This window comes from Arvicanthis niloticus, chromosome 6 (assembly GCF_011762505.2).
Source record: "Arvicanthis niloticus isolate mArvNil1 chromosome 6, mArvNil1.pat.X, whole genome shotgun sequence".
NCBI lineage: Eukaryota > Metazoa > Chordata > Mammalia > Rodentia > Muridae > Arvicanthis > Arvicanthis niloticus.
In genome coordinates this window covers 15,837,119-15,863,306 of record NC_047663.1, presented here as the reverse complement: position 1 = coordinate 15,863,306, position 26,188 = coordinate 15,837,119, and the positions used below count along the sequence as shown (strand labels likewise).

General features: G+C 46.7%; 1 protein-coding gene and 1 long non-coding RNA gene across 4 annotated transcripts in view; one reads left to right on the top strand and one right to left on the bottom strand.

The window, feature by feature from the left end:
* Positions 1-26,188, bottom strand: part of Tex2 (testis expressed 2) — a 110,878-nt gene that overhangs the window by 57,753 nt on the left and 26,937 nt on the right. For all 3 annotated transcript variants that reach the window (XR_013110973.1, XM_034505931.2, XM_034505932.2), the window contains exon 2: positions 9,416-11,081. Coding sequence is in view for 2 of the 3 variants with exons in the window: in XM_034505931.2 (XP_034361822.1) it covers positions 9,416-11,056 (1,641 nt within the window). In the remaining variant the exon portion in view is untranslated. The remainder of the gene's footprint in view (positions 1-9,415; positions 11,082-26,188) is intronic.
* Positions 11,739-17,245, top strand: LOC143442636 (uncharacterized). Its single transcript, XR_013110974.1, has 3 exons — positions 11,739-11,869; positions 13,125-13,198; positions 17,127-17,245. It is a non-coding gene; the product is annotated as an uncharacterized LOC143442636 (long non-coding RNA).

Here is a 26,188-nt window from a genome sequence, read left to right as displayed (position 1 = left end):
TAGGATATGGAGGAAGTGGACCTGTTCAGCAACAGTCTTTGGGGGCAAACTCAATCTTTGGCAGCAGTTCAGTATCAAACACCAAATACAAGTCAGCAGCTGCAGACCAGTCCTCTAGGCAGACAGACACCAGGCACGAACCAGCAGCAGCTGTAGTTCAATACTGAAGAAACCAGAAGGCTTGCCTCCTGGCCTGAGGCTGAGGAGGAGGAAGCTGCCATAGGCACCTCAGGAGCAGTTCTTGGGTGAGTTTCTCTCAATGTCAGCAGTATCACAAGTTGAGCTCAACCTGCTATGTAAGGCGAACCAGTACATGTGTGTTGTTAGTGAAGAATAGCGAGGCGGAGCAAACCAAACCAATGCTCAGTGCTCCTCTCCCACTGTTTGCGGGGTCATATTTATACTCCGTCATTAAGGGTCCTTTCGTATTTGCTATATCAAAACATCCTTTCACCTGTGTCTGCTTCAGGAAAACATTCTTTCCCGTGTCCTTTAGCAGGACTTCCTTTCACCTGGGCGCCTCAGCAAAGTATCATTTGACATAACTGACTTTCCAAAGAAACTAGAAGTTTCTACTTTAGTCTACAAAGGATTCTTCACTTCTGAAGGGAAGAGGACAGGGTTCATTTTAGACAGTCTCACTCTTAGTCCAGGCTGGCCTACAACTCACTGTGGATTTGTATCTTGTTTTGAACTTGTGGTATTCCTTCCTCAGCTCCCCACGTACTACAAGTTCAACCTCTAATACCATGCCCAGCTTGTATTTTTCTTATATATTAAATATCAACTTGGAGGTGAAAACTTAGGTGGCGTTTTTTATAGTAAATGTCTTACTATTCAGAACACACAATTTGAGAAGTCCTTGGCTCCTAACACCCACAGCCTCTTTCATTACACCACAGATGATACCCAGAACAAAAGCAAAGAGGATGCTCTTAGGATAACATCCAGAACTCAAGAATTTTTAGGATGCAATGTGTTGGACCAGATTAACAGCTAGTTACAAGGTAAACTAGTGAGCTAAAAATTGGCAAGAGGCTGGGAGTGGTGGTGACGCCTTTAATCCAGCACTCTGGAGGCAGAAGCATGTGAATCTGTGTGGACCCGAGGTCAGGCCACAGTGAATTAGTTAAAAGCCAACCAAGATGGACTTTTGGGAGGGAGGGAGGAAAGGAGGGAGGGAGGAAGGGAGGGAGGGAGGGAGGGAGGGAGGGAGGGAGAAAAACAAAATGTTACTGTCAGTTGGTGCTGAGTACATGGGAAGGGATCACTATATTAATGTCTCTTTATTTCCGGATATGCTTGTTTTTATAATAAAAGTTAAAAAGTAAAAGTCCAAAAATTAAATATTGGGATCACCTGTCATTATTAACCACATTGATTCTGTAGAATTCAGGAAGAATACTGTATACAGTTCCCTTTAACCAACTTTAAAACACAGAGCATGCTTGTATGTGAGGCCCCTGCACTGAAGCACCTCACCTGACTTCCTTTAAAACTGTGTGTGTGTGTCTGTGTGTGCATGTGTGTGCGTGTGTGTGTGCGTGTGTGTGCGTGTGTGCTACATGTGTGCAGGTGTTCACAGAGGCCAAAAAAGTATGTCAGATCTCTTGGAGTTCCAGGTGACTCTTGGAGTCTGATGCTGAGAACTGAAAGCATGATCTCGAGAAGAGTAGGAAGAGCTCTTAACGCCTGAGCCATCTCTCTCGTTCTCAGCTTTTGAGTTTTTGAGACTATCTTGGCTTCTAGCTCAAGATCTTTTTCCCTCAGTCTCCCAGATGCGGGCATCACCATGTCTGACTTCAAAATTACTCTTGGTGTTTGTTGTTATGATTTGATTTTTGTTTTTGATACGGGGTCTAATATAGCCCAGGCTGGCCTTGAACCTGTAATGTAGCTAAAGCTGCCCCTGAACTCCTGATTTTCCTGCCTCATGAGTGTGGGGATTACAGGCACGAACCATTGTTCGTGGCTCAATTATTCCTTTATATATCAAAACCCAAGCCTATATTTTAGGGAACCTAATTATTAAAATGATCTGTCCCTTTTATTATATCTAACTTTCCCAAAGAAAGGTTTTCCAAAAGTCATCTTCATTAATCTCTACAAAGGCATGAATGTAATTTTAGCCAAGCTTCTAGACAGATTTTCCCTCTGGAAGTGACAGCCCACGGCTCTGCGCGTTGGTAATTTATGTCAGATAAGAACTTGCTCATACATATAACCCAGACTGCATCTGAGTCACACTCAAACATAAATCTAAGAACCTTACGGAATCTTGAGGAAGTTCTTCATTATAAATAAGTAGGAAAGTTGGCACACGAGTGGAGCTGAGTGAAATGTGCTCCTGGCCAAGTGACAGGGCATGCTCAGAGGAGAGCATCCCGTTTGGTTAGGAATGCTCAGTAGCCATCCTAAGGGCTGACTCATCACTAAGGCTTGCCATCCAGGACATCTAGCTGGCCACTCCAGAAGCATATGCCCAAGAGGGGATCTGTGCTGTGATGATAGGGGAGCTATGGCACAGGGGAAGTTGCCTAGAGCTAGCTTACCCAGCCCACGGGTTACGGCTCTTGCCTTCATGCTTATGTGTCACTGGGCTGGGTGCCTGAGGCAGCCTTGCTCCTCCGGCTGCTTCTCATTTGCCTGATTCTCACACTTTAAAACAAGAGTGCTCTGGTCCCCGGAGTCCTCCTGTAGCCTTAGTGTCAATTCATGGGTCCCACAGAGGCACAGGAATGCTTGTGCTCCAGTCAGTATGGCTGATGGCCAGTTGGGCTAAGAGTTAATGGTGGTGTATCGTGGTTCTACACAGACACAGTAGTCTCTGACAATAGCTACTACCTGGCTGCAGACTGGTCTTTTGGATTAGTGACTCCATATTCACTGTTACAGCACCATGTTCTGTGTCTCAACATTTTTATTTATTGTGTGTATGTGTATACATGTATGTGGAGAACCGGGTGCATACATGAAAGTCAGAAGACAACTTGCAGGGGCTGGTTCTCCCCCTCCCCCTCCCCCACGTGGACTTTAAGTTGTCAGGCTTGGCAACACGTGATCTTACATGCTAACCCAGCTCACTAGCCCTTCAGCATCTTGCTTGAATATAAATGTCAACAGTGTATATGTGACTCAAAATTTACCCAGAGAAAGCACAGAACATCTTTCCTCTTCGCTCCCTTCTCACAAAGTGAAATCACAGAGAAGGGATACTGTTGTGTTCCTTAAATTGTTCACAGGGCCAATACTGGAGCTACACCCTGTCCTACAAAGGCTCTACGCATTTCCTAACTCACTTCCTACCATCAGTGACAATCTCCATGACCAGAAGCTTAAAAGCATCTGTTTTACTCCAATAGTCTATTTTTTGTTGAGACAGAGTTTCCCGAGGTAGCTCAAGCTGGCCTTGAACTTGTATCCTCAAGTGTCAGGCTCTCAAATGCTAAAATAGTCTTAAGCAACCCAGCTCCAGTTCAGCTGGTTTGTGGTTCACAGATGGAGGTGGCTTATAGGTGTGTCCAACCTAGTGCCCCAGGATAGCTGTGAGTGTGGCTTAAACACATTTGTAGATGACAAAGTCCTTTTGCAATGTCAAGAGGCTGGCCATCCCTGGCTGTCTAGGGACTGACATATGTGTTAGAGGTCGTAATAGCAGGTATTATGACCTACTGGGAGGCTCGGAGAGTGTTTTAAGTTTTCATATTTATATCACTTCATTCTCTACAGAAGCTAATTAGTATCACATACATGGAAAAGAATGTAAACCAGCTAATTCATAGCTCTCACTGAACTATTCAAAAGTAGATATTTCTACTCACCAGACACAGGTTCACAGATGTCTTAGTCTGTTTCGACTGCTAATAACAAAATATTCAATCTGCGTAACTTATCTATTTATTATATCTTTTTTTAATCGGTGGTATTGGAGGTTGAACCTAGGACCCTCTGACATACAAGTATTTTTCTTACTAAGTTATCAAGATTGACCTCGAATTCACTTTGTAGCCCACGTAGTTCTTGAAATTGAATTCTCTGCCCTTAGCTTCCTAAGCATCAAGGGTAGCAGGGTGGCTGAACCAGGGCACTTTTTAAAGAGCAAATTTATTTAGTTGCAGAGGTAAAGTCCAAGACGGTGTCACACCTTTCCGGCTTCCAGGGTGGGGAAGGGTGTACTGCTCCACCCAGGAGTCAGGGAGAAAGGGAGGCAGGGTCATGAAGAAGAAAGACATCTGCTCAAGAGACAAGGGGGGCAGTATCTGCTGGCTTTAGAGCAATCTGCTCTCCTGATAACTAACCCACTCTTACAAAAGCTACATTCATCCTATCATGAGGATGAAGCTCTCATGATCCAATTACCTTCTTCCCCTCTTTAACACAAGGTCCTGCTATTTGTCTAGGTTGGTCTAAAATTCTCTATATAGCCCAGGTTGGCCTTGAACTTGTGATGGTCCTACCTCTCTGCCTCTCAAGTGATGGAGTTACAGGTATGAACTATAGGACCCCATGTATTCTAAACTGGCCTTTATGTATTTAGAATGATCTTTAGCCCTGGCTGTCCTAGAACTATTGCTCTATTGCCCACACCTCCCTAGGGCTTCACGTGCTGGGACTACAGGCATTTGCCACCAAGCCCAGCTTCTAATCATCGCAACACAGCCACATTGAAAATTTCATTTCAACCTGCATTTCAGCAGGGGCAAACTGACCAAACCATGGCAACAGGTCTGATTTATAAAGAAACCAGTGTCTGACTCCTGTATCACATCACAGGCATAGAAGCAAAGGAGGACTTGTGCTTAGCTGGCTGGTGTAGGCCTTTGGGACCAGCCTTGCCGCTTACAGCCTGGTCCCACCCACTTCTAGCACATGTCCAGTTTCTTGTGCACTGCTGTGTGATCACATGCTCCCACTACAATGGACCAAACCAAACCAGCAAACCAGTCAGTTCCTCTCCATGATGGACAGCACCCCACAACTGTGGACCCCAACAAATCCTTCCTCCCTTTGGTTGCTTCTGTCACATAGTCTCAGGAACAGAAAAGAGAACAAATACTGATCCACTGGCTAAACTCTTACTCATTCATGGGCCCAATCATTCATCCATTATTTATCCCATGCCTATCGCAATTCTATTGTTTGTCATTGGTGGTATTGGAGGTACTGAGGATACAAGGATGAGCTGATGAACCCAACCTATGCCTTCATGAAGCACACAGAACACAGTGGAAGCCAGACAATCTGAATGTGACTACAGCTTCGAAGTCTGCTCAGGCGAGGTAGAAGCTGCTGGGCCAAGGCCCTTTCACTTTAAGAGGCCTGTGTAAATAAACTCACCCAGCAGAGTATGGAAGGATGCAAGATGTCACTTGTGGGTCTAGATATCTAAGCAAGCATGCTTTTCCTTTCTGCCAAAGCACTGCAGGAGAGAACCTGTCAGACCTATGACCAGGTTGGCCAACTGGGCACACCACCACCCATTGCTCTGCTCTCTGCTGCTGTTCCTCTGCTGCAAAGACTATACTGCTCACAAGCCTAAGGTATTTACTATCCTTTAAGAAGCTGGCTGAGCCCTAGGTGGAGGAACAGAACAGCAAAAGCTCAAGGACCCTGAATTGACAAGTACAGGGGGCCACCCACTGCCTACATCACCCACATTCGGCTGGTATACGCTCAGGAGACAAGCTCCCATGTTTAAGCCAAGCTGGCATGAGCCTGACTCATTTGGAGAGTAGAGACCACAAGTCCACTGAGAACACAAGATGGATGGCCAAAGCTGACTCAGGACATTTCCCTTTCCTTATCACACTTGTGTCTAAATTTTGTCACTGTTGATGAGTGTTTTCAAGCACCATATCTGTAAAAATGATCCCCAAGGGGGATCTCACTCAGAAAAACCAAGCTCCCGAGTTGTTTGCATTTGAAATTTGTATCTTGCAATAAACTCCAAACTCTTTTAAACAATAGCAGTGTTCTTTTTCTACACTTAATTTTTGAATGATTTCTTTATTGTATTTATTATGTGTATAGGTGTTTTGTCTGCATGCATGCCTAGTGCCCTCAGAGAACAGAAGAGAGCACTATATCTCCTGGGACTGGAGTTACAAACAGCTGTGAGTGGCCATCCATCTGGGTTTGGGAACAGAACCAAGGTCCTCTGCAGGAGCACCCACAACTAAGCCTCCTCTCAAGCTCCTGGTGTCCCCCTTTCTAGATATCACTGTCACCAGGGTAGAAGCCCAAGAAAGAAGACAGGGAAGGCAGAGAACATATGCTCACAGTGTCCCTATCACCAGCCATGATACCCTTTGTGCCTCAGCAGTCTGCCAGGAAGACAGCCTTTATCAGATAAACCCCTCAACTTTGGGCTAGAACCATGAGCCAAAACAACACCTTTCCTTTGTTTTGCTGAGACAGGGTCTCAGAATGCAGCCCAGGCTGTCCTCAAAGTTACAAGCATCCTGCTTCTGCCTCCCAGATGCTGAAATTATAAGTGGGTACCACTAAATCTGGTACCCTTTTCTAAATTACCTAGCCTGGGGTATTATATCGCTAGCAAGAGAACACAGACTCAATCACACTAGACCACATGGCCATGGACGAGTAACAGTCTCTGGGCCTCCCTTCCTTCACAAGCACATACCCAAGCTGAACAGGGTTGTGATACAGTGCAAATGAGACAATGTACCCACACCTAGCACCCTGCCTTTACTGCTCCACTCACCGGATTAAAGCAGGCCAACTGTAGTGACATTTAAACAAAACTGTAATGTCACACCCTCTGGGTAGTTGGTAAACTGTCAACCCACAGCTGACTAGTCAACACTGAGGTTGTCTGTTTTAAAGTTAAAATCTTTCTGGAACAAACATCTCTGTCATTCAGTAGTTCTGGGACCGACATAGCACCTCTTTTCTTTCCTCCTCCTCCTCCTCTTCCTTCTCCTCCTCCTCCTCTTCTTCCTCTTCCTCCTCCTTCCTCTCTCTCTGTCTCTCTCTCTCTCTGTCTCTCTCTCTCTCTGTCTCTCTCTCTCTCTCTCTCTCTCTCTGGCTAAAGTTAGCACTAGGCCACTTAGAATGTGTAGATCAGGTGGTCACAGCATCACCCTTTCAAGAGTGGAGCCACCATGTATGAGTCACTTTTCCTCTGCTCCACATATTCAAGCTAAGCTAAGGGTGTCACATCCTCAGGAGCCAATGCCAGCTTCCCTTCAAAAAAAAAACAGTCTCACAGGAAAATGTGTCGGGGAAGCGTGAAGAGGTCAGGTTGCAACACACGTGACGAACAGATGCCGACAAGTGTGCGAGTCAGCACATGTGACACAGACACTACACTCCAGACCAGAAGAGAGCCCGTTGACACACCAACATGGTCTGATAAGGACTTCTCTCTTTGAGTTTCCCGTGCCTTCCTTTGGGATACAGACGGAAGGCAAAGAGACTAGAAAAGACAGACAGAATCTTGGCGAGAGCCCCTCCATCCACTCCAGCTAGAGCTTCCCTTTCTTGTTTTTTGTTTGTCTTTATTTTTTCTTTTTCAATAAAGAGAGATCATGTTGTATTATTTAGACAGAAGGGGGGGGGGGATCTAGAAATTTAACAGAGACCAAATAAGCCTGTTTTGAAGAGAGCTAAAGGTTATGATCAATAATGTTCAAAACTACTCCAAGAAAACAGAATCAGTCTTGAACACCTGTAAGGGCAACAAGGGGCTCTCAGAGGAAGTCTGAGATATAAATACACCCTATATAAATATGTATACAAATAACTTAGAAAGTATATCAATGACAATTATATTTTCAAATTTTAAATTTTAAAAAATTATGTGTATGTATGTGTACATGTATGTGTACACATACATGTGTATGCAGGTGCAGGCATAGGCTTTTTCTGCAGAGATGTGTGACAGGAAGAGAGGAGGCGGGGCGGCAGGGGAGGTGGGGGTATGGAAATATCTAATGTCAACAGGGGATCCTGTGGTTGACTTTGACAACTATTATCTAGCAGTGACCCTTAAACGTTCCTGACTCTACACCTTATATAAATATGTATACAAATAACTTAGAAAGTATATCAATGACAATTATATTTTTATATTTTAAATTTTAAAAAATTATGTGTATATATGCGTACATGTGTGTGTGCACATACATGTGTGTACAGGTGTCTTTGGAGGCCAGACACCTGGGATCCCCTGGAGCTGAAGTTAAAGGCAGTTGTGAACTGGCCTGACATGGGTGCTAGGACATAAAACTCAAGCATTTTGTAGAAGCGGCACCTGCTCTCAATCACATCTCTCCAGCCCCACTGCCTGTTGTTGATTTGCTTTGTTTTGAGATGGTCTCATTATACAGCTGTATCCTGGAACTCCCTATCTAGACCAGGCTGGTCTCAAACTCACAGAGATCATTCTGCCTCTGCCTTCCAAAGGCTTAGCTTACAGACATGCACCATCAACATGCTGGGTGACAAGTATAGTTTTATGCTAAAAATCTTATGAAGTACACAAAATGGCCAGAAAAATGTAAATATGGAGAAATAAATATAGAATTCTAATACATTCATTCTAAAAGATCATCTCATGAGCCCACCCCACCCAGCAAAGCCTGACACATGGCATTCACAGAAAGATGACATTTTTTCTCTGTCCACATTTCACTGTGCATAGAGAGAAGCTAGCAACGAGGACCATCAAGTGATATCAGTTGGCCTCTTTCCTCTTGGCCCTCTCTTGCAATTCTATTAGCATTGAAGCTGATGCCAGAATCTCCAAATATGTAATCCTTCTAGGCATGGTGACACATGCCTTTATTCCAGCAGTTGGTAGGCAGAGGCAGCTGGATCTCTATGAGTGCTAGCCTAGTCTACACAGTAAATTTCAGGACAGCCAGGGCTACATAGTGAAAGTGTTTGAAAAATAAAAATATAAAATCCCACCGGGCAGTGGTGGCGCACGCTTTTAATCCCAGCACTTGAGAGGCAGAGGCACATGGATTTCTGAGTTTGAGGCCAGCCTGGTCTACAGAGTGAGTTCTAGGACAGCCAGGGCTTTACAGAGAAACCCTGTCTCAAAAAAACAAAACAAAACAACAACAACAACAAAAAAAAACCCAAAACAAAAACAAACAAAGAGTAGAGAATCCCAACATTCAGCCGTGACATCATCAAAATATAGCAAGTACCTGGCAAATTGATGGGCAGACCTAAGAGGAACTAGCTAGAAGTGCTGCTCTCTGGGGCCATGGAGAGCTTCAAAGCTGCCTGGTAAATAGGTAAAACGTGCTTTCTACACAAGGTTTCCAGATGAGTTGTTTGGGTTCCTGGACAACAGAGGGATCCAAAGTCTTACAGACACCTTTGATTCAAACACCTTTAGCCATTAGGGTTCACCTATACCAGTAGCTGGAGGGAGGCTTACCTTTAGTATCTCAGGCTCCTTGATGTCCAGGGATCGTGTGTTCCGGTGTCGCAGAGCTCTGTGTGATTTGTGGTATTTATGAGCACTTGGTGGTGTAAAGAACCAAATCATGCAGACTGCAGTCATGAACCCGAGGCCGAGACCCAGCAAGAGCCCGCTCATGTAGTGGGGGAGGGGGAGGATGAGGTATGCGTAGACACACATTATAAAGAAGCAGAGCGTCTTCACAGGTAACTCCTGGTGCTCAGTGGCCGAGTCCTCTTCATCCTCGCTATCCAGAGCCATGCCATCGCTGGCAAGCACCTCTGGCTTGAGGGGGATATCGAGGGGCTTGTCAAGTCTCCCCTCGCCCTCAGTCTCCAGCTCAAAGTCCTCAGTATACAGTTCACAGAACTCTTCATCCTCCTTGCTCACTAAAGCAGACAGAGAACATTTCTCAAGAACCAGAGAACTTGTCTTCAGACCTAAATCCTTCAGACTGCTCGCCTGGGAACCCTTGGGCTCCACTTCCTTCGAGGCGTCCTCGGTGGGCTTTGGGTGGTCGTTCCTGGAGGTGTTGGAGTCGCTGCCGTAGCCGTCCCCCTCCGAGTCCCCCTCCTCCTCCTTGATGCTGTAATTATTGCTTTCCAAGTGCCCGTTCAAGCTGGACAGGTTGGAGAGTTCTGAAGCACTTGAAGATAAGGCTTTGGGCCTGTGGCTGCCGCTTTCCTCCCCGATGATTTTGCTGAGGAGCTGGAAGGGCTCGTAGATGACCTCAGAAAGGCGTCGCTTAGTGTCTTCGATTTTTGCCTCCATTTCGGGCACTTTAAAAAAGGAGCGAGTGTCGGAGGGAGAAGTCAGGGGGGAAGAAGGCGCAGTCTTGGAATCTCCACCAGTGTTCCGTGGTTGTGTGAACTGTTTGAACAGGTGCAGGTTGAGTTTGGAGTCTGGGGGCTTATAGGACACGGTATCCGACTCCTGCCGGGAAGTGTCTGTGGACAGAGACTTGACCAGAGTCTTCATCAAGTGCCTGTGCCGTGGGGGGTGGGGGGATTCTTTTGGCTCCACCTCGGTTGACAGGGACTTCACCAGGCTCATGAAGGGCTTTGCGCTAGAGAGGGCGGAGGACGAGGCACTGGATGATAGGATGGGAGACTTGGAAGGAGAAGACAATGGGGATGAAGAACTGGTTTTCTGCTCAGAAAGGGATGACACACTGGGAGAACTAGCTAAAGGCCCAGATGAAGATGACCCTGGAGACAGAGCCAGTGGCACTGGACTTACTACCTGCAGTGCTGGAGCAGCGGACTCCAGCAGCTTTACAGTGTTCTCAGAGACAGGCAAAACGGCAGGGCTCTCAGATACAGACAGCCCATCTGCAGGGACCGTCGCAACAGCAGGGCCTGCAGGGTCATGGCCACCCTGGGGTTCAAGATACAGGTCCTCCTTGGCTTCAAGCCCCGTTACAATGCTTTGGTCATCTAGCCCCTCCTCCAGGTAGCCCCTGAACTCCTCCTCCTCTTCCTCCTCCTCCTCCCCGGATGCCGAGAAATGAATGGCGATGGTGTCTCGGGACACGGACCTTTGCACGTGCACTTTGGGGGCTGATGGTTTTGGCATGTCAATGGTTTTCTCGGCATGGCGACCATTCAGACTTGTCATTGCCGGCTTCGCAAGGGCTCAGGCTCTGAGAAAAACAGCAGGAAAAGAAGTCAGAGAGTGGCTTCTCCACAGGTGACTGGGCCAACGTGTAGCTCCAAGACCAGAAGAAGCTCAACTTAGATGGTGATTATGCTTTTACATGGCAGATGGCCACAGCGTCACACTTTGGAAGGTTTAATGGTTTAATTTCCACAAGATAAATTCCAGCTAGGCATTCTCTTTTATGAGCAAACCACACACCAGCATTCTAAATGCCAACAATCTGTCCTGCTCACAACTGCTGAATAACCACTCCTTCCTTTCTAACTGGCTGGTTTCTACCAGCAACCCTCTCTACTACAAAGCCAAAATGAAGCACCCAGGTGAGTTTAAGGCTATTCAGATAAAAATTTCACAAGTAGTGTTCTGGCCATGAAAAGCTAACCCAGGATGGTTCCTGCTTCCACTGTGAGTTCACAGCAGCCCTGCCTTGAGTCTCCCACAGTGACCACACTGTTCTGCCACCTTATAGTTAAGCGGCAAAACAGCCACATAGGGAAACCTAGAAACTAATTGTCATGACCTGTCCTTGTTCTTACACAGCAAGTGCCATCCGGCCAGGGCACTGAGGCCTCACATAGAACAAGCATTGGCTCAAAACTGAATCCATTACTCACATGGAAGAAAGCTGAGTGCCAATGTAGTAGCCTACCAGCAAACATGAAATGCCACTGAGTGCTGTGGGAAGACAAGGGAGACAGGCTCTCTGCCCTTCTGGAGCCTAACAGCCAGGTGGAAGGAAGGCAGACACCTGGAAAGCTGCCAGCCAAGCAGGTAATGCCAAGTGCACCTGTGACATGCAGGTCACGATATCTTACATCACTGTGCAGCTGACTATGTGGCTTAAGCTAGCCTCAAGTCCATGATCCTCCTGCCACAGCCTCTTAACTCTTAAATACTAGAGACAGTGGTAAGCCCCACACCTAGCTGATTACAGGGCACAAGGTATCATGCCAGGCCTCTACAGCTGAACAGAGATGCCACCAGAAGAGCTAGGATGTGGGGCAGGTATCAGCAGTTCTGAGGCCACAAGGCCAGGCAGGGTGAGAACACTGGACACCTGTGTTCTCTGAACTGGTGAGGCAGGGTGGGCATGGGCAGAAAATTAAGGGGCATGAAGACCAATGTCCGCATGCTGTGGCTGGCTCCCTACATCTGTTCTCTGCTAAAGGACACACAGAGGCCACGGAGGGAGGTGATCCAGGTCCTAGAGAGGCATCACAAGCAAGTGGAAGGGTCTCTGCCTTGGACAAAGCAGAGCTTCTCGGACTTACTCCTTTCCCAGCTAACTCTGTGGAGTTCAAATAAGTTACAACTCAAACAAGCTACAACCGCAACCTCTGTCTCAGTATTTTCTGCAAAATGGGAGTCTAGGGCATTTCCCAAATGTTAAATCCTACTTGTTTACGCTCACTGGACAACGACAGGAAGACCAGAGCCATTACAAGGTCCCCTTTAATTACTGGAGGTCAGGCCTCTATCCCTGCTTTTACAAGATTAGAATCACCATGGTCCTTCTATACTGAGAGACGGGAGGAGATGTCAGGAGCAGCCTTGCTTATATATTGAAGGCCTAAATCGGCCATGGGCCTGAGTTGGCCGTGCATGCCTGCTAACACAAAGTCTTGGTCTCTGTGGGTAAACACTGACCCTAGAACAGATAGCTATAGATCTTGTAAACAGGCAGCCTTAGTGGAAAGCTACCAGCCTGGATAAGAACAAGTAGTCATAGGTCTCGTGGATAGGATAGGTAGCCTTGGTGAAAAGTACCAGCTCAGATAAGAACAAATGAATCATAAACAGAGTCATAGTGACCTGTTCCCTGCTTCTTCACCCAGCCAAAACCCTGTTCTGGAAGATATCTGTACTCCCCGTGAGAACACCTATGCTCCTGCATCATCCCCTTCCCCACATCCTGCCTCTATGTGTATATAACCCCTGTATGAAAAAAATTAAAATAACGGTTTGATCAGACTATAGACAAGCCATGGTTCTTTGCATTCACCTGTTCCCCCATTCTCTCTTTCAGGTGGTCCCCCAGACCCTGTTCACTGCCCTGCTAGATGCGACAGTAGACTATATTTGACCCAGTCCCACTCACAGGTAAGTATCCTACCACAGACCATCAATACCGCACTGCTCACTTATTCCAACATTTAGGTCCTCTGACAAACACTCCTGTTTAACTGATGCTACCAGCAAGAGCACAGACGGAACCTGGGGTGGCAGCATGAGAAACCATACTCTTAGATCACCAGACTGAGGGAATTTGCCAATGACAGAAAGAGCAGAGTCAGGGCCCAGACACCTCATGAACACAACATTTCCACCATCAAATCTCAGAGACATTACTTCCATAGACTTTGCATCAGAGTTGCCCATGTTCTTCTGTGACCTGCAGGCTCTCTGATTGGCACTGAATACAGGAAGAGATAATGAGCTCCATTAACCAGACACAGCAACCTACACTCAGCATAGGGCACCAGGTGGAAAATTCTGCCTGCAGGCCAGGACACTACAGACCAGGACAATTCTTCCCTGGTTTGTTTTGTTTATCAACAGGGTCTCGTTATTGTAGCCCTGGCTAGCCTGAAACTTATAACATGGACACACTGAACTCGAATCTATAGAGACGCAGCTCTATCTGCTTCCTGAGCACTGGGATTAAAGGCAGGCCCAGCTCTTCCCTGTTATCTTTACGTCAACGTGTCTGTAGGTTAAAAAGAAAACAAGACAAAAAGCAGCAACAGAAACTGAGAACCAGCTCAGTCCATTCAACAGTCACCCAGTTTTATATGTACTCATCAAGTACATATTAATCTAGTAATTCTTCCTAGTTTTCAATTCTATGTATGTGTCTGGTTATGTGCATACATGGTCTGTGTATATTCATGTAAGTGCCCAAGAAGGCCAGAAGCATCAGATCCCTGTGGCTGGAGATACAGACATTTGTATGCCACCTTATAATACGGATGCTGAGAACTGAACCCAGGTTCTATATGTGCTCTTAACTGCTGAGTCATCTCTCCTGACCCTCACAGGGGTAATTTTAAAGGAAAATTGTAGGAGTACTTTTAAAACAAAGTTTGGTGCTAGCTAATTCTCAGTCAGCTGCTGTAACAACACCAAGGGTTGTTACATGGCTGTCATTCTAAGGCTGCTTCATAGGAAACAGTAGCTTCCAGGTGAAGGAGACTTTGGGCACACGTTGGGGACAAAGCACACAGTTTTGAGGCTGAATAGTTAAGCTGGTCTTCTAGGACGCAGGACAGAAGTGGAGAGGCCTAGCTGAGGTGGAAGGTCAGGCTAGGCAAAGCCCAAGGCATGGATGAAACATCACTGGGGTGTCTGCTCGAAGCAACCAGGTCAGACCTTAGGGACAAAACAGGCACCTGCTGAGAAAACTGCTGTTTTGTACAGAGGCCACCAGGGGCCCATGACCTGCCAACTGAAAGGGACTTCTGATGCTTTCTGATCAACTTTTCCCCTAAGTCCCTATCCTTCCAGAAAGCCCAAGACAGGACCCTCCAGAGAAGCAGATGCCAGGCCACCAGACAGGGCAGGCAGTCTAGCCAAGCCTCAGAGCTTCAGAGGCCCATTGCAAACAATGACCAAGCCTGGCTCCGCTTCTTGATCTCACAAAGCAAGCTAGTAGAGGCTGGGGCACCACAGCCCTTCTTTAAACACAAGGATGCCTGTGGTCCTCTTTGTCTTAACAGGATGGACCTGGACTTCTGCTCAGGGCTTAGTAAGATCAAAGTGCCAGTCTGCCAGGATCAGCCTAGGCTTACTGGAGCTCATGTATAGGGGTTCCATTTCCTCTCACTGTGAGACCAGGTAAGCAAAGGCTGCTTCCAGGAGCCCCAAATCAATGGTAACTCAAGTATGCCAGAACCAGCCTAGGGTTTGGGTTCCAGACATCAACTCAACTCAGGTCTCTGCTAAGCCACCTCTTCTTGCACTCCAAGGCCAACAGAACTGACTTTGCACAGGCCAGCAGGAAAGTGCAATCAACTGACACTAGGAACATGGTACGGTCTGCCTCAGCACCAATCACCATGAGAGGATTGGTCAGGTGTGGCCTTCCACATTCTGGACTGCACTGCACACCCTCTCCCTCAGCAGCAGACAGCTCTCTGTCTTACTTTGTTTTGGCCACAGTAGCTATTCTCTGCGCTCCATCACGATGCTTCCTCGGGAGCCAAGAGCTCAGTTCTGAACCAGCAGCATGTGACCAGCCGCACTGAGAAATGAAAGGCCTTCTTATCCAGTCCACAATCTAGCCCCATAAAAAATGCCAAGCCTCGTGCCCTCTGCTACTGAAATTCAATTATACTCAGGCCCAAAATGCAGACAGCCTTTAGCCTCAGGAGCTGAAATGCCAACACAGACTGCCTTTCCCACTCATCTCCTGCCAAAGACACCAGCAGACCTCAGGGGCTGCAGTCTCACACTGACCTCTCCATTGAGTGTGATGTCCATCTTTAGATTTGAAAACTAACCTTGTCACCAGGGTCCCTTGGGGACAGTATCCTGCCAGTGATATGTTTAAGCGACTCTGATGTGATCATGGTATGCTGTATATTGCATGCAACCCTGGAAGGGGCTCAGAGGCAAGGCAGAGGGGTGGGCAGCATGTGGTGTCTGATGTGAAGGCTGCTCCATTCTCAAGCCCACTATTCTGTTGGCAGGGAACACAATATGCACAGACAGTTAAGTCCTCTAAGAAGCTGACACTTCTGCAACTGACCAAGAAACAAATGGGAAAAGACTAAGGAAGAGGAAACCTAGAGAAGCCCCCTCTCTAAGGCATGGGCTGATCCTGGGAAACTGGCAATCTCTTTTTTTACATTTTATTTATTTGCACGCGCGCGCGCGCGCGCGCGTGTGTGTGTTTGTGTGTGTGTGTGTGTTTGTATGCGTGCTCGTGCATGCGCGTGTGCGTGAGTGTGTGCAGGCGCTGTGATGCATTTGAATTTGTTGCAGGGAGGTATGCAAAGCTGCCACCATTGGGTGTTCATCATTCTTCCTTACGAAATGAAAATGCATTATTAAAGAGGAAATCCAGTGTTGGGGCTGACTCTAAATGCTACTGGCCCTGAGTATATGAAGTGTGCCAGCCTTTTCCATTACTCAGGCACTCTAGAGCTCCCTTTGGCTTCGTTACAAGATCTACTCAAGAAGAAGAAACACAGGGAAGGCACAGGTCAAGAGGGAAAGTCCGGGGAAAATAGAAAAATGAGCAGAGAAAACATCTGGGACACTTTTCAGAATCAGAGTTTTCCTCTCAAGGGCAAGCAGGGGGCTTTGGGGAGCAAGGGCGCTTGCCAGCAAGCCTGAGGACCTGAGTTCGATCCCAGGAGCCCACACAGTGGAAAGGGAGAACCAACCCCCAGAAGTTGTCCTCTGGCCTCTACATGTGCATCGCTGCATGCGTGCTGAGGAACCTCACAAAGCCAGGTGAGGTGGCTGTGAATGATCCCAGCGCTGTGGCGGCTGAGGCAGGAGGAGCGGAAGCTCCAGGCCAGCCACAGCAGCCCAACGAGACACACAAAACTTCACTTGTTCTTTAGCAGTTCCTCCAGTGAGACTGGCTGCTAAGGTAAGGGATGCAGATGTTTATGTTCCCAAACATCTAAGGGAAAACAAAAGCTTGTTGCAGCCAAACTCTCTGTGAGCCTGGGCTTGGCAGCCATATTCCTGGAAAGCAGGATGTTGCCTGCTCTGCTGATGGCCTTTCCCAGGTCCTGGCTGTGCGTCTCCATTAGAGCCACTGTCTCCGAAAAGATGTTCATCTCTCAGTAAGAGAGAAAACTGCGCTGGGTGTGGTAGTGCATGCTTTTAACTCCAGAACTCAGGAGGCAGAGGCAGCCAGATCTTTGTGAGTTTGAGGCCAGCCTGGTCCACAGAGCGAGTTCCAGGACAGCCAGGCTACATAAAGAGACCTGGTAGATTTTAAAATGGCAGAAGCTTCTAATAAGGGTTTGTGCTCCAAAATTTATGTGGCCTTCTTTACTCTATCCACCCACAGAAAACAAGTCAATGGCTTCGTTCGAACGTGAACAACAAATCACCAAAGACTCCCAACAGGAGCTGACCGCCTTCCCTCTCGTAAGCTCCACAAGCCGTCCAGCAGGCTGAGAGTGGGGACACCAAATGTCAATGAAACTATCTCGTCTCTAGAAACCCAAAAGGGCTAGCCTCATTAATTAAGCCATGAAAAACCAATTGACAGTAAATCAGACTGGACAATGAGAAAGGATGAGCTATTTTAAGACACTGTGGCATTTATTAACAGCTAATAACTGCCCTGAAATTGGCTTTTGTTTTTGCAATTTTCTTTTTTTTTTTTTTTTTTTTTTTTTTTTGGTTTTTTCGAGACAGGGTTTCTCTGTGTAGCCCTGGCTGTCCTGGAACTAACTCTGTAGACCAGGCTGGCCTCGAACTCAGAAATCCGCCTGCCTCTGCCTCCCAAGTGCTGGGATTAAAGGCGTGCACCACCACCGCCCTGCGTTTTTGCAATTTTCTAATCTGATAATAACTTCCCTTCCTATCTCCAGCTGGTTTTTATCAATCCTGGCTTCCAACAACCAAAGCCATACAGACCTGGGTTACTGTGTTACCAGTAACATCTGCCTGGTCCTCTCTTTCTAGGATAGACAGCCGGTAGTGGCTACTGTTCCTTCCTTCAATGCTCAGTTACTGCCAAGGGACTCCTGCATGAGAGTGAGTCAGCCTCTGGATCCAGCAGTCAGGTTTGGAAGTTTCCTTTCTCAAAGGTAATCCCAATTTGTCAAGGTCACTGTGAAATTACACACATCCTGCCTGGTAACCTAGCTCTGAGTTAATAGTTTTAATTCAAAAAAATTTTGGAAAAGGAAAAAAAAGCAAGGACATTTTCATTTTCATTTTCTTTTCCTTTTCTTTTCTTTTCTTTTTTTTTTTTTTTATTTTAAGACTCTCACCATGTAGCCTCAACTGGCCTCTGAAAGCTGGGTCCTCAGGTCTTCAGGCTTGCTGGCAAGCACCCTTGCTCCCCAAGCCCCCTGATTGCCCTTGAGAGAAAAACTGATTCTGAAAAGTGTCCCAGATGCTTTCTCTGCTCATTTTTCTATTTTCCCTGGACTTTCCCGCTTGACCTGTGCCTTCCCTGTGTTTCTTCTTCTTGAGTAGATCTTGTAAGGAAGCTGGGATTAAAGGCATGCACGCCACGCCCACCTCTCAGAGGACATTTTACATTTTATACTTCTCTAAATGTGAGTTGCTTCTATAAGAAAGGGGCAAAGAAGGGTAGGGCTGTTCAAACAGTGGATCTAGTCCACACCAACCATCTAGAAAGACCTAATTCAGCCTCAAAATCTCAAGTGCATCCCTGAATTTACTTATATCAGCGAGGCAGCTGATAGTTGGCAGCAGCCATCCTAGTTTGGTAATACCCTCCCTTGCCAAGAAAAATCAAAACTGACACGGTAGGTAACAAACTAGCCTTGACTATGTTCCACCTCAAGATGGGGCTGGCCCTGCACACTAGCCCTCTTCCAAGACACTTAAACCCTGAGTTAGAAGCCAGAGCTCTTTCCATGGGTTGTCAGGATCCTAGACTCCAGGCCACCACCTCCTCATACCACACCTGCACCACCACCACCACCATAGCCACCCACCACCTCCACCTCCCTAACCCCCCACCCCTGAGAGCATACTCCATGAGCAAACCAGTGGGCCCACGCCTCCCAGTGCTGAGAAAAGCTAGAGCAACAAATCACTAACCGACCCAAGTGCAGTACTTGGCATGGCAGCCTGTCAGCTCCTCTGGCTCCCAGTGGCTCTATCAGATGAGATCAGCAAGCAGGATCACAGTAGTGAGGAGAGAAAGCCAAGGCTATACCATTCCTTGAACTTACACACTTTTCTCTGGAAGCTGCAATCATTTCAGATTTTAAAGGTAAAAAATGTCACTTCAAGCTCTGAGTGGTGGGGCCTAAAGCGATGACTCAGTGGTTAAGAGTGCTGGCTGCTCTTGCACAGAACCTGAATTCAGTTCACAGCTCCTATATTAGGTGACTCACAACTATACACACATTTAAAAATTAATCCAAAAAAAAAAATCCAAGAAGTTAAAAGGAAATCCCATTTTAGACACAAACCATTACTTCACCTCTTAGGAAAAAACGCGTGCTGACAAGCAGTGAAGCTTCCTTCTCTTTCTGAAGGCCATCTTAATGTCTTTAGGGTCAAATTTAGGAGCATATACTCAATGTTTCCCAGCCTGTGAGCAGCACATGGGACAGTCCCTGCATCCTGAGAAAATGCACACCAAGAGAGGTAGATAGGTAGGGGTGTGTGTGTGTGTGTGTGTGTGTGTGTGTGTGGTGGAGGAGGGAAGTGGGGGTCGGCTGTGACTGGGCTGTGCCCTATTCTCACTTTTTACCTTGGCTGCCATAAAACAGGGTCTCTCACTAAAGGGAAAGTTCTCCCGTTCAGCCAGACTGACTGGTCTCGGGATTCACCTGATGCTGGGGTTACAGACGTGGAGTCATACTGGGCTGTCCTTTTACATGGGTGTGGGGACTTGAACTGAGGCCCTCATTCCTGCATAGCAAGTGCTGGTACCCACTGAGCCACCTCCTCATCCCAAGAGCAGATAGTATCTAAGGAGGGCTTGCTCTGGACCAGGGCCCATGAAAATTCCTTTGTTTTGTTCTGTGTGACACTAAGGATTGATTGAACCCAGAACCAAAAGGTTTGCTGGCCTTAAAAAAAAAAAAACACCTATACAGGTCTGTGTATGAGAGCCAGTGTGTTGGAAGTGCCCATTTGTAAGAGTAGAGGTGGAGTGTCAAATGAACTCATATTTAAATGTTCTGCTGCTGCTGGTTTTTGAGACAGGGTCTCCTACGGCCTGGACTGGCCTGAAACTTGCTGTATAGCAAGGCTGGCCTCAAACGCCCAATCCTCCCAGGTCCACTTCACAGGCACTGATGCCACAGGCAAGTGCCTTCAGGAAGCTCACTTGGAAATGTTGAAACTATCTACTAATTATTTACCGGTTTGTATTGCTGCTAAAATTGTCCTTGTATAGAATATCCTCCCTGCACCCTTGGAAAGCATAAACATGCTCTTTTACTTTGTCTAGTCCTGCAGCTAAAGGAAAATCTCAATTCTTCTGCAATCACGTTATACTTCAGTGCCCCACCCCCGACCCCATCACCACCTAGTTCTCTTTTTCTGTGAAACGACCATTCCAAGATTTCTATTTTAAGGTCCCCAGAACACTTCACCTCCACTCTCTAGCTTCTGGGTTTTATAGCTTCCTGAGACACTTTCCTCCTTCCGTCTTCCCAGAGCGTCAGTCGTGAAGAGCAGACAATGCTGACACTGATGTGCATCTTGCTTTCAGATGTCTGTGCAAAGATCAAAGTCCTGCATTTGTGGACTGCAGTGACAGCTAAGCAGTTAGGAGCACTTGTAGAGGACCCCAGATCCAGCTCCCAGGGCCTACACTGGGAGCTCCCAACTCCCTGTGCATCCAATTCCAGGGAACGGGGACCCTCTTCTGGCCCCCTTGGGCCCCTCCCACGCCACAGACACTCATACAGATAAACATACAACACACAAATATTTTCTTTTAATCCTTTGATTTTTTTTTAAATATAAACTGCTTTAGACAGTCACATCTCTGTATGCTCTAGCTACAGTAAATAGTATCATAATTGGATTTTTTTTTCCCACCCAAATCATATTAGTTAACTAAGAAGCCTGTTTCTTCTGGATTCCATTAGTATCTACTGGTCATTTGCCTTCTCCAAGAACAAAGGTTCAGAAATATTAACCTCTGTTTTTCAGTGAGAAACTTCCATATATCAGACTTAACATTAATATAGGGCAGTAAAATCTACTAAGTATAATCTTACATCACGATTCTATTTATAGTGGGAGTCCAATCTGGGGCCCAAGATTTTTTTTTTAAGCCAGATTTTTAAAGGATATGGTGGCACATGCTTACTTCCACCAAGACCAGACTGTTTGAGAATGAGTTTTAGAGTCTGTAAACTAGTAAGTAAAACATCAGGACCAAGCCTGAGCATGTATGTATAAAGGAGCCTGAGTGTGTATGTGTAGGGGAGCCTGAGCACATGTGTGTAAGGGAGCCTGAGCACGTGTGTGTAAGGAAGCCTGTGTGTGTGTGTGTGTGTGTGTGTGTGTGTGTGTAAGAGAGAGAGAGAGAGAGAGAGAGAGAGCACCTGAACAAATGTATAAGAGAACCTGAGCATATGTGTGTAAGGGAGCCTGAGTGTGTGTGTGTGTGTGTGTGTGTGTGTGTGTGTGTGTGTGTGTAAGGGAGCCTGAGAGCCTCTGTGTGTGTGTGTGTGTGTGTGTGTGTGTAAGGGAGCCTGAGAGCGTGTGTGTGTGTGTGTGTGTGTGTGTGTGAGCCCAAGTGTGTGTGTGTAAGGGAACCTGAGTGTGTGTGTGTGTGTGTGTGTGTGTGTGTGTGTGTATGAGGGAGCCTGGGTATGTATGTGTGTAAGGGAGCCTGAGTGTACGTGTGTAAAGGAGCCTGAGTGTATGTGTGTAAGGGAGCCTGAGCACATGTGTGTGTAAGAGAGAAAAAGGAAGCAATGGGTAGCTTGCTAAGGCACAGAGTGGCAGAAAGCTTCCTGGAAGACCCTTGTGTGTGTGTGTGTGTGTGTGTGTGTGTGTGTGTGTGTGTGTGTGTGGAGGGGGGGTCCTGCTTAACAAGCTAACTGGCACAACCAAGTGGAAAGCAGGTTCTAAGTAGTAGATGAAGCATGAAGCCAGGAAGGGAAGCAGGAAACCTAAGGCCATGTTCAAGATCTGTAAAGTCAGAAGCTGCCATGCTCCTGACAGAGCCAACTCAACCACATGGCTGCCCTGTGGTTTCCTCTGAGGGTCACTTGTCTATAAACCCTGAGGCAAGGCCCTCCTCCATTGTAGGCGTCCCAAGAAGGACCTGGGCTGAAGGCAGCCTAGATGTGAACTGATGGGGCCTAAGAGCTCCACAGGAGTAAGATCCCAACAAGTAGTCAGCCAGAATCAGTCACGGAAAGATGGACCAAATGCAGCCATAAGGCAGACGCTCCAAGGAGGGCTGAAACCCTGACTGGGCAGTGCAGGTCCTTCACTCACTCCACCTTCCTGAGCTGTGAGATGAGGGGACTCTTGTCCATTGTCTTCAAGGAACTTCTAGAAGGCTCTAAATTCTACCAGAGTAGAACACACTTAGGAGTTCTACTTTTCCGCTTTGTACCAGAGACATTCTTGGCAAATATTCCAAGTCAGGCAAAGGAAACCAGGGTACAGTTCAGATAACCAACGCTCTGAAGACAAAACAATTTCCAAACTGTTCTAACAGTTCAAGCAGGCTCAACTCACGCCAGAAAATATTGGGAAACCTCCCAGACTTGTCTTGCTTGACCCAGCTGTAGAAACATCCCTTACATCTGCTCACAGGCAGAGAGTTGCTGGGCCTAACAGACAGTCAGGTTCAAGAGTGGAGGCGGTGGAGGGCAGGCATCAGGCCTCCCCAGGCACCATGCAGCCCTGTTAGTAAGCCCAGATAGCGCTCTCTCTCCACCTGGTTAAACTTCTAGGGTCTGAACTCCATTTTCACTCCAGCCCGGGACAGGAGTCAGCATGTTTTTCATTTAACAAAATCAAGACTTTGGAAAACTGGGAGAATGCAGCCCTACCCAGGAGCCAATAAATACCATGCAGCAGCATGGTCACAAAGCCCTGAGAACAAGTAGCATGTTGGAAGAGGTAAAGAGCTAATGTATACCATGAAAGACGTTCGCCCGTGAGCTCTAAGCACCACTGTGGAAGACAGCATGGCACACTGCAGGGCTCAGCAGGATCTCAACAGATTGCTCACGTTAGCAACGATGGCACCTGGCAGCTGCTCCGCAGTAGGTGCTGAAAGGAAAGGTCTGGGGATGGGGGAAGAGCAAGGAGAGCAAGCTACCTATAAACCTGCATCATCCCTGAGCCTCTCTGAAGAGCTGTGCAGGTAGGCGGTCCTCCTTAGAGGCTACAGAGAAAAGCAAAGGGAAGACTGGATACGGGCTGACTGCTTGCACCACTCTACCCCTTGGACAGACAAATCTCTCCTGTAGACTGGGCACCCACTGGGCCACTTGCTTGTCTACAGCACATACCATACCTTGCTTTAGTATGTATGTATGTATGTATGCATGCATGCATGCATTGGTGTTTTGCCTGCATATATGTCTATGTGAGGGTGTCAGATCACTTGGGGCTGGATTACAGAGCTGCTGTGTAGGTGCTGGGAACTGAACCTGGGTCCTCTGGAAGAGCAGCCAGTCCTTTTAACTGTTGAATCAATTCTCCAGCCCCAAGTAGTATTACACTTTTGTAACTTTGAGACAGGTGTGACTGTTGAGTGGTCTAAACTTAGATTTCTGAAATGAGATAAGAGTTGAAGATAAGGCTGGTTAAAAGGGTAATTTCTTTTTTCCTTTTTAAATTGTGTTTTAAGATTTATGCTTTATTATTTTAAAATGATGTGTATATATAGGTAGTGGGGGGGGTGTGCACATGAGTGCAGTTGCCCACGGCACACAGAAGAGGGTGCTGAATTACCCAGAGTTACAGGCAGTTGTGAGCTGCCCAACCTGGGTGCTGGGAATTAAAACTCTGGCCCTCTGCCAGAGCAGTATGTGCTCTCCAGCCATAGCAACCTCTTTTGTTCCTGCTTAGTGCTTTTAAGATCTCACTCTGAAGTCCAGGCTAACCTAGCACTCACTATGGAACCCAAGCTGGCCTTGATCCTGGGGAAGGCCTCAGCCTCCCAAATACTGGAGTGAGCTTGCTCTGGCCTGGAACACCCTTATATATAGACCTGGCTGGCCCCAAACTCACAAAGATCCACTAGCCTCTACCTCAAGAGTATCAGGATTATGCACCAACACAAACAGCAATTGTCTGGGGTTTTTTTTGTTTGTTTGTTTGCTTGCTTGTTTTGTTTTGTTGTTGTTACCCCTCAACCCCAACCCCCGGAGGGTTGGCTTTTTTAAAACAGTTTCTCTATGTAACTCTGGCTATCCTGGAACTCACTCTGTAGACCAGGCTAGCCTCAAACTCAGAGATCTGCCTGCCACCACCACCCAGCAATTGTTTGTTTCTTTACTAGCTGTATTCAGCGTATGCACATCTCCCCAAATTCTGCTTTTTTGATCTGTTTCAACACGCAGGACTACTGTAACAGACTGACACCAAACAACCTCCTCCTCTGTCCTCTTCCATTGTTGACCTAAAATTTTGCAAGAGTCTAACAATGTTTAACAGTAATTAATTGATTCATTCAGTTATTACCATTTCAACACAGATCTGAATTTTAATCAACAATACAATTTATAAAGGATTCTGTGTTATGAAATCAAATCACTGTCACGACTGTGATGATTAAGCACTGCCAAGTTCAAGAGAATCAGTCGGTTGCTTGATTTTGAGTCAAAGAAACGAACATTCAAGGGTAACCTCATTCTAAGGGAATGCAACCTGCTGCCATTTCTGATCGAGGCCAGAGTCAGACTAGACCAAGCCTGCCACAAAAGGTCCTATTATATCACACACAGTCACTGAGAACCTGGAGCCAGGGTGAAACCACAGGTAGTTGCACTTCCAAACAAAAGCAAGAAAGGCTGAGGATGTGGCTCACGTGACTGAGGGCTTTCTAGCCCTGGATGCGACTGCATAAACCAGGCACGGAGGTGCATGCTTGTTGTTTGCTAGGATTCTTTCAAGGATAGAGGCAGAAGAACCAGAAATTCAAGGCCTGCCTGAGGCTGTATCCAAAACAAAACAAAAAAGAAGAATCAAAAGGCAAGGATCTTGATGATTTGGGAAATTGTTGTGTCTTTATTCTGAATGAATGGGTATATAGTTTCTAGTAAGCCCTTTAATTTTTTTTTTTAATTTGCTTTATGTGTATGGGTGTTTTACCTACATGTATGTATATCTACCATGTATGTATGTAATGCCCAAGGAGATCAAAAGAGGGCATCAGATCTCCTGGACCAGAAATTATAGTCATAAGCCACCACGCAAGTGCTAGGAACCAAACCCTGGTCCTCCGGAAGAACAGATGTCCTTGATCCCTGAGCTGCCTCTCTAGCCTCTCAAAGTCTGAAAATGACTTCCTGCCTCCTGGAGCCTCCTTTGTAGACATGACGTCAGAGGCACAATCCCTGGCCTTTTTTTTTTTTTTTTTTTTTTCCTATTACATTTATTCAAAGTTGGGGAGGCACAACTGCCATGGCACATATATTATGCGGCCTCAGGGGACAACCTACAGGAGTCGGTTCTCCTTCTATCAGGTGGATCCTGGGAGCAAAGGGACAGCAGCAAGCACCTTTGCCTGACAAGCTATCTTGTCAACACTCTGACCATTATATTTATTTTTATGTGTATGGTGGGTGTTTTGCTGCATGTAAGTCTGTACACAATGCATGGTGCCTGTAGAGGCCATAAGAGAGCATTGGATCTCTTGGAACCTAAGTCTCACGTGGATGTGAGCCTCCATGTGGATGCTGGGACCTGGGTCTCTGGAAAAACAGCCAGCACTCTTACCTCTGAGCCAGATTTCCAGCCTCAACCATTACATTATTAGTCATAGTTGTCAAAGGACAACTGGGCAAATGATTTACCAATAAATCCTAGGAAACACCTTTAACACATGGATGCCCCAGCCATCCTTTCCCATATGATTGATGAGTGGAGGAAACACATTATGTGGAAATATCTCCAGCAGTCACAAACCTGCGTGTGTGTGTGTGTGTGTGTGTGTGTGTGTGTGTGTGTGTACATGCAAGCACATGCTCCACAATGGCTACTGTGGGAACTGAGGCTTACTAGTCCAAAATAGTATGTAACATTAGGAACACATTACGCTCGATACAGAGAGGTGATGGGCCAGGGGAGATGACAGAGAGAGACAGGCAGGTAAAGTTGGGTCAGGAACTCAGCCAGAGGCATATAGAACTCAAGCTGCTCTTAGGCATCTTGTGGTAATCAACTGGTTAATCCAGTCCACAGCTACTACTTCAAAAGTCATTA